Source organism: Varroa jacobsoni, unplaced genomic scaffold (genome assembly GCF_002532875.2).
Source record: "Varroa jacobsoni isolate VJ856 unplaced genomic scaffold, vjacob_1.0 scaffold_1031, whole genome shotgun sequence".
NCBI lineage: Eukaryota > Metazoa > Arthropoda > Arachnida > Mesostigmata > Varroidae > Varroa > Varroa jacobsoni.
The window spans coordinates 156,598-170,681 of NW_019213933.1; the positions used below are offsets into that span (position 1 = coordinate 156,598).

Genomic DNA, 14,084 nt, shown 5'->3' on the forward strand with positions numbered 1-14,084 from the left:
GTTTACTTCGTTGTAACGTCGACTACGTTTATATTACAGATTTCTACTACAAAACATAATACGATTCAAGGAGTCGTTATCACAGCGCATCACTCTCTCTAACTGTGATTTCAATTAGGCCAAAGGCAATTGTATCAAACGAAAAAGTACAATATAATATGTTAAAGATAGGCCTAGAACAGGCTGATGTCAAGGTTTCAGGTGAATGTCGCTTTTGTTAGGAGCCAATTTAAGTGTTTCTAGTGTTGAAAATTGTCTGGAGAGTAAGGTTGGAAAAATGTTTTCATTGTGTTAACTAGACTTTTATACCAGGTTTAATAAAAAAGTTATAAGCGATATTTCCTTGAATGTAACAGACCTTTTCATATAGCTAATCTCGAGTAAAGTTTCAATACGTCAATTTTTCTTATATGAGGACTCTGTTATGAGCTTGCGGCGGTTTTTCAGTGGCGGGTTTTATTCCCTCCACTGAAAAACCGCTGGTTAAAAAGTTGATTTTGATAAACATTCAGCTTGTGATACACTCAAAAAGTAAAATATAAATGAAAAATTAAAGTATCATTAGTGACATTGAAAGCCTACCTGCCTTTTTATGTGACTACGCTGTTTTATTGTTGTTTGGTATTACTATATCTGACTGATCTATTGCTCCCTATGTAACGGTAATTGGTTTTGCCGCATTTAAATGACGCCGTTCTTTCCCATAGCGAAATCTGGCGGTACGTTAAGCCGTTTGGATCAGATGAAGTGGAACTGGATAATAATAATTGATCTAATTTTTTGGACAGAATTGGTAACTAATTGTTCTAACACTGACGTAATTGGACTGATCAACGTAATCGTAGACTAACGCTTCAAACTTGTTAGGATATCCAAAGTTGCCATGACAACCCAGGACTGTAGTGACACGAATAATGCAAGTTCCGTTTGCACGCAAACAAATTGATTCTACCGTAAATTGGCGAAGCAAAGGCACGTATCTGTAGGGCGCCCTCTACTTCTGTTGTACAGCATACATGTTATATATAAACAGATATAAACAGATTGATATTAACGTTCTTCTTGCAGTGTGACTTTCTCGTAGGTAGCGATTCCATTTTCCAGCTTTGATTCCGGCACCTTAAAGGAACCGCTTCTACCGTTTCTCTTCGGCTCCCCAATGACTCGATCATCGAATTTTTCACCTGCACCCTCATCTAGATGTGCCTTAAGCTGCGACGGCCGACAGGCAAAAAAGCAGCAGTTGAAGAACTATGACTGCAGCAACGTTTGACGTTGCCTTTTTTCTGAGCAGTTGCTACAGCGTGTTGTTTTCTCTATTCGTTAGTCAGGTTGCTTCAGCTCCCCCTTAGCAGCCCGTCACAAAAGCTTAGATCTCGAAAGGCCTTTCGTTGTTGTTAACTACGCTGTTATACTCCGCTGTGTCTTGCGGCACCTTCCAAGCTGACTGCCTAGTTTACTGGATCACTGAACCTGTTCCATTACACCTCTAGGCAGTATGCAGGTAGCCAGGGAGAGTAGCGGGGGTTACACAAAACCGGGGGGCTGAGTGGGTTTTCTGCTATGCTGGCAAATCTCGAGTGCGTCGGGTATAAACTATGCCCTAGCCGTATTACGGGACTCGGCATCAATAGAACCAGGCAGTACGAGTGCAAGCAACAACACCGTCAACTCACGCTAAAGGCACAGCGGTATTTAACGTACGTAGAGCACCTAAGCGGATGCCTTGAGTAGGTCGTAAGCTTACCATGTAGATACAAACACTCTCACTATAAACTAGAGATAAATAACTCAGCTAAATATTTCTTCGAAACTAAATAATACAGTAACATGAAAAAAGCAACTGGCACACATACATACATGAATAGAACAATAAGACATTCCGTAAGTTCCAGCTCACATACACTACAAAGACAAAAAAACAATAAAACTTAGCATGAAATCGAACGTCAAATTATCTATTTGATTAATGCTTTTCTGTGTGTACATTATCTATATGTGGAAATCGCAGCTTCCTAGGCAACCATTCATAAAAAGACCAATAAAAGTTAGTAAGTTAAATGCCCAAAACACTTCTAGTTTATATATGTTATTGAAATCAATTTCAAACCACAATGGGATCCAACGGTGGCTGAGAAAACTTCCAGTGTAAATACAAAAAATTAGAGAATACGAGGCGCTTGATGGAAGTAGCTATTGATCAATTTTGATTATCGAAATACATATATATATATATATATATATAGTATAAAATATATATAAATATACGTATAAAGACGCAGTTTTAGGTATTCACTTGCGTACAATAGTCAAAAACCTTATACGTGTACGTATATGTCCTATTATATGTGATTTTACTTTTCGTAGCTAAAATATAGGTTCAAATTAGAGCCCAACACTATGAAGTGTCTTTATTTAAGATTGATTTAAAATCATTTGCGATACTTCATTCACGATATGAAACTCAAGACTTTCTAATGCATCCACAAGGTAAGCCGTTAATAGTATATGGACTATCCAGACATCAATGAAATGTTCGTATAACAATTGAACACAACACAATAACATAAGACTTTTTTTTTTATTTTCAGCTAAAGAGAGCCACTTGAGGCCTTGTGTGTGTGTGTGAGATTGTGAGAACCGTACATATACAGGTGCACTAACATGACTATCAATATATTTATTTAGAGTGCAACGGTAAACGTTCCAGCCCCCACGCTATTATTAAGTTATTGTTTTCTACCTAGTGCCTAGTGCGCGTGATTTCTTCACTTTCTGCCCTTCACTTATTGCCCTAACAGCCTGTGTAAATTATTATTTCGCGGAATTTTTTCATATTAAAATTTTATGTTATACTAAGTTAGATTTTTTTCTAGGTCGCCTAAAATACAATTTTGTAAACTATTTTGATGCATGAGTTTATTATGTTTGTATTGATCATCACTATCTAATAGGTCTACTGTATATATTGTCACTGTCTAATAGTATTGAAATTCGGAATAATATTGAAAGAAGTACACTTTCTGTATGTCAGGATCCATATGACGCTAGGTTCATAGTCTACAGTATTATAGTTGGTCCTTAATACCTGATCCTTACTCATTTACCAACTTTATGTACACAGATCTCATTACAACTTCCAACATAGCATGTATTTTTATTAGTAATTCCCGCGACACGATAGCTAATAAATCAATACTGAAAGTTTCATCTCTCCGAAAGAAAAATCCACTGCATATGAATGCGACTTGTTATTACCGTCGTAAGAGTATTTCATTAATATGTACATATGTGCATAATCCATTAACGTATATATCATAATAATAATTAAAGTCATCACACCCCATTCGTCATTCCCCTCTTCTTCCTTTTTCGTCATCCACTTTTGGGTAAAAAACGTTAGAAGTCAGCAAATAAAATAACTCATTAGCCCAGTAAGGCCTACAATCTAGCACGTATCGCACGTCCAGCATTAAGGCTTGCTTCCGCAACCTGCCTCTACTGATAAAAAGACATCATTCATCAGGGCCGTCTTGCTGCCAAGCGCGCGTTATGTTGGCCAGCTAACACATGGGGGCCTCTGAACGGGAACTGAACTGCATTTTCTACTATATCCGATAGACCCATAGCTGCTCAGTATAGTATTCGGTACAAGTAGAAGGAGAGTATAGGTGGTCAAGCAAGGGTAGCGAGGAAGGAAGGTTTGTAGGGGCTCGTAGTTGGGTCTTCCTCTAGTTGGTGCTCGCATGATAGTCCAGGGTCCGTGAACTACCGCAAGACCGGATAAAACCCGGCGACGAATGATGGCACAAGAATTTTCTGAATAATTTTGACGCTCGCAGCGGTGAAGTGTTTTCTTCCCTAACGCTTATCAGTGAGTGGAGAACAAAGCTAGCGACTGCGGGGCTAGGTAAAACCCACAGCTTAGCCATAACTGCGGCGTCGACGACTACGGGGGCGAAAAACTGAAACGCAGATAAGGTTACACTTGCGAGGCATAGTGACCAAGCAAGCTACACGAGAAAAGAGCCGTGAACAAAGGGAAAGTCGTTAGAAAGAACCCTGCAAAGAGACAACGACACAGAGCTATGCCGAAGTTTCCTCGTTGGAACTGGAAAAAAGATTCACCAGATCCAGGCTAGGACGCGAGTTACATGCGACAATGTTTTATAACTAAGCGCTGTTGTCATGGGACAAGGGAGACTTAGCTGGCTTTTGTGACTTTTTATGCCGGTCGTAGAACATCATGAGATGTTCATGTCAAACCGTGCCTTCAAAATACAATGAAACGCAAGCGGCTGCTAAGTGGACCCTGGTGCTCACCGATGTAGCTCGCTCTACTAGTCTAATCCAGGTGCCAGCCAACACTCGACAACGGATGGGAGGCCCTTTACGGGGTCAGCGCCAACACTTATTGTAGCTAGCAGCCTTCACAGCCCATCTGAACTTTTACCCCCTAATGTCTCGTAGGGTCCCTGTGCTTGCTATGAGTCTCTTCTGAGTTTCTTTTTTAGGTTAACGAAAACTGTATGGCCTGTCGCGCAAGAGCAGCACCCGTACCATTTGTAGAACGTACGCATCGTTAGTACATGGCCAGGATATTTTGGTATATAGGACTGGACTTCTTCGCCATAAACTCGCTTTCAGACGACAAGTTTCGAAATGACTGAACGACAGTGAGGGATTGTGATATCTGCAAATGGCATCTAAGTCCGCAATGCGACTCAGTTATTTTTCTATGTATGGACGCGTACACTCCTATGAGTATGCTGCCATATTTGTGATTTATAAACTCAACTATGTTTTCTCCTTTTAGGCCCATTTACTAAATAACCTTAGGTCGTTGCATCAATTATATGTTTCATTTGTAATTGAGAAAATCAACTTTTGACAGTGATTTTGGATGGCTGAATGACCAATACTGGTAGTCTGTCTTTTGACTTTAAAAAACAGTCGTATTTTTCCAGGCTAGTTTGATACATTGGAGACGTTTGAAGAGAACTTGAACACGAACTTGTATTATATGTTACTTAATTTTCGTGTGAATTTTAAACTGAACCATTTACATGGCCGAGTATTGAGTTAGCATCTTCCAATGGTAGCATTCTTGCCTTAGAAGTATCAGGTGTTGTACACGTGCATGTCAGGCCCAAACCAGCTATTTCTTGAACTTGCTAATTTGGTCCTATCGTTCAATTGATAAATATATCCTCGCACTTCTCTATCTAGTGCATAATAGGTAAAAATTCGATGTCTAGAAAGATATTTACTTAGAAGATTGTCATTTCATCTAATACATCGGATTTAAAATTTAACCGCACTGGGAAGTAAGCGAACAATGGGAAGTACTTTGATTTCCCCACTAAATTCATGCTCCATCTAAAAAACATAATCTTAAACATATTTGTCTAAGCATAGTTAAACTCTATCGTCTACTTTTTTGTCGTTGTTACTGCTACTGTTAGGCTGACCTATATTTAGATATTTATAATTTTAGAAGCGAACTATTTACTGCCCGCCTAAGATCGTCTTCCTTTTCGGATGTGGCAGCAAATTGGGTCAGCAAGGTCAGACAGACAGATAATCTTTAATGCTAATGCTGGCCACGTTCCCCACCAGGACAGCGACCGTGGGGGAACGACGGTTTTGCTTTTCGTCTGTTTTGCGGGAGCACTTGGTTGAAAGTCGCACGCCATAATCCACTGGCTAATAGGGGCCAATCGAGGCCGGATAGACTGAACAAAGAGCAGGAGGCCGCGACCGCGTAATAAGCACAAGAAAGGGCAGGAAAAGGAAAAGACCGATCCTAAGAGCGAACAGATCGACTTGCATACGCACGACGTAACAACAGCTTTGAGGTCCAATGTTTACCCTGTTCTGGGGCCCAATGTGAGTTCCTCCGCTGGTAGAGTCCAGTAGGTTATCTCTGCCGAATAAATAGAAGCTCGACCAACGCCTTCTAACTGCACCAACCTTACTAACGCCCTTCCCTCCACCCTTCTTCGTACCCTCTTCTGCTTCACTGCAACCCTGAACAATTCCCCATCAGACCACTACTATCAGCAGTTAATGACAATAATAGCAGTAGGTGTAGAAGTGGAGACGAAAATAATGCGACCATATACTTCTTGTTAATGTATATTGTTTGTACGTTCTGATGCGCTGTGTTTGCTATGCTGCCGTACGCCGTCTAGACTGAACGAATATTTTTCTGTCCGTATATGACTTCCTACGCGAATTTAGCTATTTTTCGTTAGTTTATCTATTTGGTGGTGTTTTATCTACTGGCAACGCGATGCTAGGTTCTTTAAGACATGAACGCCTTATTCTCTGCATGGGGTTCTAGTTGAGTTTTATATTAAGGCTTTAGTATTTTGACGCATGTACTTGATAATACACAACTGTGAAGAGAATCATTTTTGTCCTTTGCGCTGTTTGGGTGGCTGGGAAGGGCATCTTCACATCAAAGACTGTTCCAGACTACTCGGCAATAAAGCTGTACAATCGCATAAAGCCAGAGTTGACTTCGACAGTCTCTGCATGGCGGCTCAGTACCACTCCTACTCGTTGCTGCGCCTCTCCGTAAATGATGAAAATACGTCGACGGCGATGAATGCCAGCTTTTTGGTTTGCCGACCCAGTTATCAAGCCCCACATTGGCCGTCTGCTCCGGAATAAGACGTACATAAGCCTGGTAAAATCAGCAAACATCTACGGATTTCTGCTTGATCTTATTCAGAATTCGAACGTTTGCATTTATATTTTTTTTTCATTAAGCGAAACTCCCCTAAAGGGTCATCAGTCCCATTCCGGCCTTGCACCTTGCCCTTCGGCCTTGGCTCGGACAAAGGTACGACATAATAATAAATAACTATATTCTTATCTTTGTCCAACGGCCCCACGCGCCCAGCTCAGCAACGGAACCAGCACTGATATTCTAACAAGCTAACTTTTGATGTTTCTCATTAAAACCGCTATAACCTAGCACTATTGAATTTAATGGTGTTAATCGCTATTTAGTAACCGCATGCTTTGTCGCGAGTAATGTTTTGATAAAGAGGTTTATCCCAGGCGTTTGTAGGTATCGAAAGGAGAGTAGTCCTCTTGATCCTGTTCCGTGTTATTCTACCTGTACGTAACCTTTAGAAACAATTTAGGACTGGCTATATTTATTAACCCTTATGAACAACTTACATACTTTGACCGAAGGCGTGCTTTCAGTGGAGTCGACCATCATCGGCTGTTAGGAAAGCTGCGAAGCCTAGCTATCCATTATTGCATAGTAAGACATCTTGATGCTTGCGTGATTCATCGCTTGTTTCGCTAGAGTCTAAATCGATTTTGTCTTTGCCTTCTAGGTTTCTCGACAGTAGTGATGGTTTTATGTTATTTTATAATCAACACAAAAAATATAATTTTGCCTGACGTTAAATACGCTAATCGGTTAAATATTTATTATTTTATTAAAAAACCCTGCTTTGCAAAAAAAAACTTTTCAATAATCGTTTCACAGCTTTGTTTGTTGATGCAATCAGATTGGTACATATCGTAACTATCGATACGAAAGTGTTTAATTTTAAGAATGGTACCCTCGATCACAACTATTAAATCTGAGACACGATCTCATTTTTTGAGACCCTGGTAAGTAATAAAGGTGTTTTCTTTTGTTAGAAATGAACTTTTTCAAGCAAACATGTCCACTTTCAATCTAGTCATCTCAGGCTATTTTAACAAACCATATATATATATATATATATATATATATATATATATATATATATATATCTACATATAAGTTGATTACCTGCATTGGACTGCCGACTGATGTTGCTGGCCGAACTCCACTTGTGGCGGCTCTTTTCACTCAGACCAACACTCGAACCCCACCGATGGAAACGCGGTAACGAATCCATCGAGTGTAGTTACGTCTGTATATGAGGTAAAAGTGGTATGTCTACAAGCGTTCGGTGTCGCTTAAAGCAGTGCGCTATCTTCTGACAACAAGAGATTGACCAAACAACAACTCGTTAGCTATCTCTGCCGCTCGTCGATTTCTCCAGATTTTATCTAAATCACGTCCATACATCACATGCGATCCGAGTCTTCCGAGTCGCGTCGACTCTGTTGCGCTCGATGGACGCCAAACGGCATGCGCCCATTAACGATAGTTGGCATCCAATGGTACGTACCAGCATGCCGGTCGCGACGTTTCTTCCGCTCCACAGTCTTTGCCAGCCTTTACCATCTTCCACTCTTCTGATGAGCACGCAACAATTGGTTGAAAAACGTCACAGCAATGTCATAGTCATGTATTGTAGATCTTCTAGATCGATTCAATACCTGCAAACAAGACATTGTTAGAGACTTATGTCTTTCGAAATTATATATATCCAGGAGCCACGTGTTACAGTTACTATTCTGTGAGAGACCTTAATCTTAGCCTGCAATATATATTTAATACGAACTACTAGTGGAAACTGCAGGTGCAGTCCACTCCGCTCCTAAAATTGAGAAAATCTATATTGGCCTAGCGTTCATTAAAGTTTTTTTTTTTGTATTTTTAGTTACCTACTGAATACGTTGGCTCTGTAATGCGTACGAGCATTTCTGTCGATAGTTCGATACAAGACCAAACACTACCAGAAAGCATATGCTCTGTATAACCTTGCGATAACTGCTCGCAGGATATATAATGCACATCAACGTGCACGATAGGTGCCGTCGGACACGATCGGACGTCCTATCTTCGACGGCTTATATCAACTACAGTACAATGCGAAATACAACGTAAAGTCCGGCTACAATTATAGGTGAGCTACTAAACAAATTTCTATGCTCATTAAAAATTCATTCATATTAAACCGCGCATTGCTACAAGCTCCTTTCGGGAAATTTAGGCAACGCATTGTATAGATCACGGAACAGGTCATCGTATTAGGCCGACTCGCATACCATATACCACTAGTGATAAAAATAAATCTAATTATTTCTCTAATAATTCTGCTTTAATAACAAATACACAGGTTCAACACATATATTTGAATTTGCTTGGTAGAAGTAAAATCGAGGCTTTTTAGGTTTCCAATGCGTTGTGGCATCGCTTACTTTTTTTTTTTTGTTATTTAAACAATTAGCAGTGCATCAGAATATTGATCCGCGCCACAAAATAAAACTATTCGCTAAATAACTGTCGAATTTAGCCGCTTTTTAAGATTATAGATTTTTTTACACAGTTCATATGAACAGGTAAAGAAAGAAGTGGGTTAGAATTGTTCTCACGCAATGTGAAGTCTTCGAACAAAGCTTTTTCCTTTCATTTCATTGATGTGACCCGAATACGTTCACTCTACCCTGAGGCAGGCAATTTCTTTGAACTGTACGCAGGTCGCCAGTGCATCCGCGATCACGTCACTGGATTCGACCCGTACTAAAAGATGCTCTCGTTATAATTTCAGGGTTATGTAACTAAGATAACCCTATTAAATTAGTTCATCGCATGCGATTGAGAGCGTATGGAACTAAGGGGTGAGGCGTAAAAAGCGACTGCCGATGTTGAGTTTACGTTATAAACTAGCACCAAGCAGTTATAAAAAAATATTTCCTAGACGCAGTTCGCTATGTTGATAACATTGTTTTCGAATATATATGACAAACTTTTTACTTTTATTTTCTCTCTTTATTTAATCATACATGTCGTGTAGTATATGTCGGTACCTTATTATAGTCATTTCTAACTCAACTTCCTTAGACCATTAACTTGTGCGCTGGCAGTATTTGTTACTCGCAGCTATTTCTATAGAAACACGTAGAGCGTACAGATAATGCCGGCAACCTTACTATCAGTCATCGGTTTCTTCATGGCTGGACATTTAATCAACTTTAATAATATCTCCAATAAACAGCTAGTCCGTCGAGCTAATGGTATTCTATTTTTGAATCAGAAGCTTAGAATTTAGCTCTAGCATATTTTAAGAAATTGTGTTCCTTTCGAGATAGGCAACGTTTCTTTGTAGGCTGCCCGCATGGAAAACCTACTCTGTGGAAACTCTGATACACGAATTGTGTTACTTTATATTATTGAGAAAAAAAAACTAAATATTCATAAACTTATATTAACTCTACGAGAATCACTTGAGTTTTCTTGGTGATTAAAGTGGTCTTTTGTCCCTCACTACCATACACCATGAGTCTTTTGACCCGCGTTGACCTCGATGTCAATGGCACCGGTTCAGCGCATCGTCGAGGTTAGACCGGGTCAAGCTAAGTTAATAGTGCCGCAGTCTCTGACCTCCTCCTACGCGCCTCTGACCCTTAATCTCCTGGGTCAGCAGAGGCTCCCCAAAAGCTTTTTGACCTGACCTCAAAAAGCCCAGTTCAATTCGCACCGTAAGAGGACTTGTATGCATTTATTATATAGAGACCTTACACTATCGCTGCGGTAACCTCAGCCGTGTCGAGGTCATCTTAGCTTTCATCTCACGGCCAAGGTTGCATGACGATTCGTTCAGATTACATATATAGATGTGTATGTGTGTGAATTAGTGTATGTATGTAACTTGGAGGATCGCTACAATAAATGAAAACCGGAACTAAATAGTCGGCGTGAATTCGTCGTATCGGCTATTGATGAAACGTATGACGGTACACATGTTTACAGATAGACGGGCGCATAAAGCTGCAGAGAGCCTTCCGCTTCACTCGCTACCCAACCATCGTTTTTGTCCTAAGCGACTTCAGCAGAAGTGAATAGAAGAAAAAAAGTCAGGGTGTAATCGATGCGTCTGAGAAGCGATCTGGAGGAAGCGTCAATTGAAAAGTAACAACTTACTGCTGATACTCGCGCAATGACAGCTGTTTCAGTACTAGCAGTAGCCGTGGAAGTAGTGGGAAGTGGCTAAAATGTTAGTCGTAGCAGGTGAGAAATAACGACCTCCGATGGTAGATAGATTGTAAAGCGGCCCGCTTAAGAGTAAAGTGTTTGAACGGTGTATGAATGAGTGTCGGGCTGCTGTTGATTCGGAAGAAGCAAGAGCTGACATAGCAGCTGTAACGCACGCGGACATGCCAAAGCGGCTCGAATAAAGCCAGCAAACGTAGCGGTACAGGAAAGAGTGAGAAACAGAGTTAAAACAAACTATAGGAAAGTTTAAAAGACTGAAGGGAGAACTCTGCTGAACCTCGAGTAGAAGGCGTCGATAGAAAAGGCGATGGTGGAGGGCTAACGTCGCCACGCAGAAAAGTTGAGGGCAGCACCGCTGTCGTGGACGAAACGTAGTAAAAAAGCAAATAAGGAGAGGGAGAGCACAAAGGACTCAAAGGGGTCACCGATCGAAATGAGCCTGATGGCCACTTGAAGGAGGCCAGCCACCGGAAGGGGAAGAACGGATAGAAAAAAAAAGCGGAAGGGAACGGGAACAAGCGAATATGCTAATAGTATAATTATAGGTAGGTAAACCCGTCAAGTGTTTTCGGCATAGACAAGCACGCCGAACTTGGTAGATGCAGGCAAGCGGTAATAGATGGACGAAGACTCAGACCGGGCGTACTCAGCATCTGTAAGAAAAGTATACGCCAAAAACTACGGGTAGTTTTAAGCAAGCTGCCAACTATAAGACAGTTCATAATCCCACAAAAATATTTGACTATTAATATACACAGCTCGAATTGTACAGTAACGGCGCTTAACTGACTGATCGAAACGAAACGCATCTATTGAATTTTAATGAAACCAAACATGCAAATGGCGCCACCCTCTCCAAGGCACCCGCTCGGCCTAGTTATGATCCCAAAAGCCTAAAAACATTTTGTCTCTCCGGAGAGGATGCAGCTAAGCCAGCTCTGTAGTGCGTTGCTTTTGGCTTGGGTCAATGCTCCACCTAGGTCAAATCAGGGTAGGCACAGCGCAGTATCCACAACCTGTGTCCTGCTTAAACCTCCGGCTTCTCGACCTAGTAGTGTTAGGCAGATTTGTAATTAGGTCAGTGACCCAGTAGCCCAGTTCAGAGTCTTCGCGTCACCCCCTGTGCGGACACTCGAAACTGCCACCCTACATTAGCGACTTTGAAGAGGGTAGATCGCAGAAGTTCGATAGCAAGCTAGAAAGGTAGGAAGCAATAATTTAACGGAGCTTAGAAAAGAATGAATACGGGGTTCGTTGTGTTCGAAAGGATTAAATTGAGCCCAGTGGGCTGCATTTGGGTTGAAAGCAGGTCTGTTTCGTCCGAGCTAACAAGTTGTAGGTACGTTAACGACCGTTAAATGGAAATTGGTCATTTACGGACTTTGCAAATGCCTCGGTCCTGGTTATGCGTGGCAGTTTATTGTAGGATGTACAGCAGCGACACGACTGTTACTATCGTCGTCCATTGAGATGCCTTCGTTTGTATTCTCAGTGAAGTCGTACTAGCACAGGTCGTCAGTGTACGAGACCTTACAGTTTGAATGCATTTATCCACGTCACCGAATCGCATCGTCGTTCGTCGACATTGATACGCACCACGAGAAGTGGCGCTTGTAAATGCGTCTCGACGTTATGCACGTAACACGTTCGCGACGTGCTTCGCATATAAAGTGATACAAGTGGCCGGCCAACTTTTGCGTCTATTGCGTAGCTGGTAGGCTACAAGAATACCCACATTGTTTTAGATAGAATGGGTATTACGCTTGTCTAAATGGTGGGTTTGCTGAACCACGTCAACTAATTTGTATGACCTTCCTCTGTATCCGTCAGGCTTTTACACTATGCCGAAAGTTAGCGAGATGGTTAGAGGTAAAGGGTTAGAGAAAGGCCCCACCGAGCGGCCCACCCCCCACATCGGACCAGCCAAAGGCTTGAAGCTCGGAAACGGTTGTGTTTGACAAAACCAAGGAACAGCCGTCTCTTAGTTAAAATTGGTAGTGCCGCATATTTGAGACTTCTGGATGAGAAATTGCAAGCAGGGTAGTTCCGATATTAAATCGTAATCCGTTTGCACCTTCACAAGATTAGTCCGAAACTGGAAAACAGAGGACCCATTTACTATATATATACCCTAATATTAACTTAGGGTCTTTTTAATACGTGAAATAGTGTTTTTTTTTGTACAAGTCAAATGTATTTTATGCTTACAATTAGTGTCACTTTACTAATCAATGTAATGTACTAAGTTAACTTGTGAAGATTTGAAAATATAAGTGTCACTCACGTTACAGTACTACACCAACTTTTATCTATATGTTATTAAGTAAACTGACTGACGAACTGACTTTTCATTTCCGTTAATCAACTAGTAAATTAACCACTTAATAGCCAACTTGAAGTGTACATTAACGAGCATATACAGCGTAGATTTGTAACATTAGCAGACGACGAAGGGCTGCATAGGTTCTATATATCGAACCTTTTAGTTAATCATTCGCACAGCGTTTCACGCGCCAAATTTTGAATAACCCATTATAGTATCGCAATTGGCGCCGATACCTGTTCAAACGATACCATAGAAATTCTATCATTCGTCTAATATGCCGTCAAATGCATACAGGGCGCACGGAAGAGTGACACGAATTCCATTGTGAAGTCCCATCGTGTAAGTACATAAAAAAAAAAAAAAAAATCATGCTTTCGAATCAGCCACCAACCCCACTACTATGGCCACAGCTAAATTGTCACTGATGCAAACTTACGCCGACCGGTAGTCACTTGAAATACGTTTATTCAAGGAGAAGTAAATGCGAGCGAAATGTACCCACTTCAACCAGCTGCTCGTACCGCACGGGATTCTGAACGTGCGCAGATGATACTCTCAGAGAGTGACATAAAAGGCCTATATTTCGAAACAAAAAAAATATTAAGCATTAACTGCAAGGAAGTTTTTCGAAGCTGAGTTTATGATCAAAGGAAGTCCGGAAAATAATTTTAGTCTACTTGAGAGGCCAATATGGATGCAATACGATACTGCGCAGTGGCTTTTTAGCTGGGTCGAGGTTATAGGGCCTACTTTATTAATGACCTGCTGCTATCTCTCATCAATGTCCAGGGTAGCAGTTTGCATGCACCTGAATATCGTAACCCAGAAAATTTAATAAGCGCTGGATGTCCTCCTTTG

The 14,084-nt window shown here is 41.0% G+C and overlaps 1 protein-coding gene across 1 annotated transcript in view; it reads right to left on the reverse strand.

The window, feature by feature from the left end:
- The window catches only part of LOC111265950 (guanine nucleotide exchange factor DBS), a 155,049-nt gene extending 141,485 nt beyond the window's left edge, over positions 1-13,564 (reverse strand). Inside the window, exons 1-2 of the mRNA XM_086970739.1 lie at positions 13,185-13,564; positions 7,805-8,340 (exon numbers count right to left, since the gene is read on the reverse strand). Of these exons, the coding sequence (XP_086826865.1) occupies positions 7,805-7,913 (109 nt within the window). The 5' untranslated portion in view covers positions 7,914-8,340; positions 13,185-13,564. The remainder of the gene's footprint in view (positions 1-7,804; positions 8,341-13,184) is intronic.
- Positions 13,565-14,084: the final 520 nt, after the last annotated feature.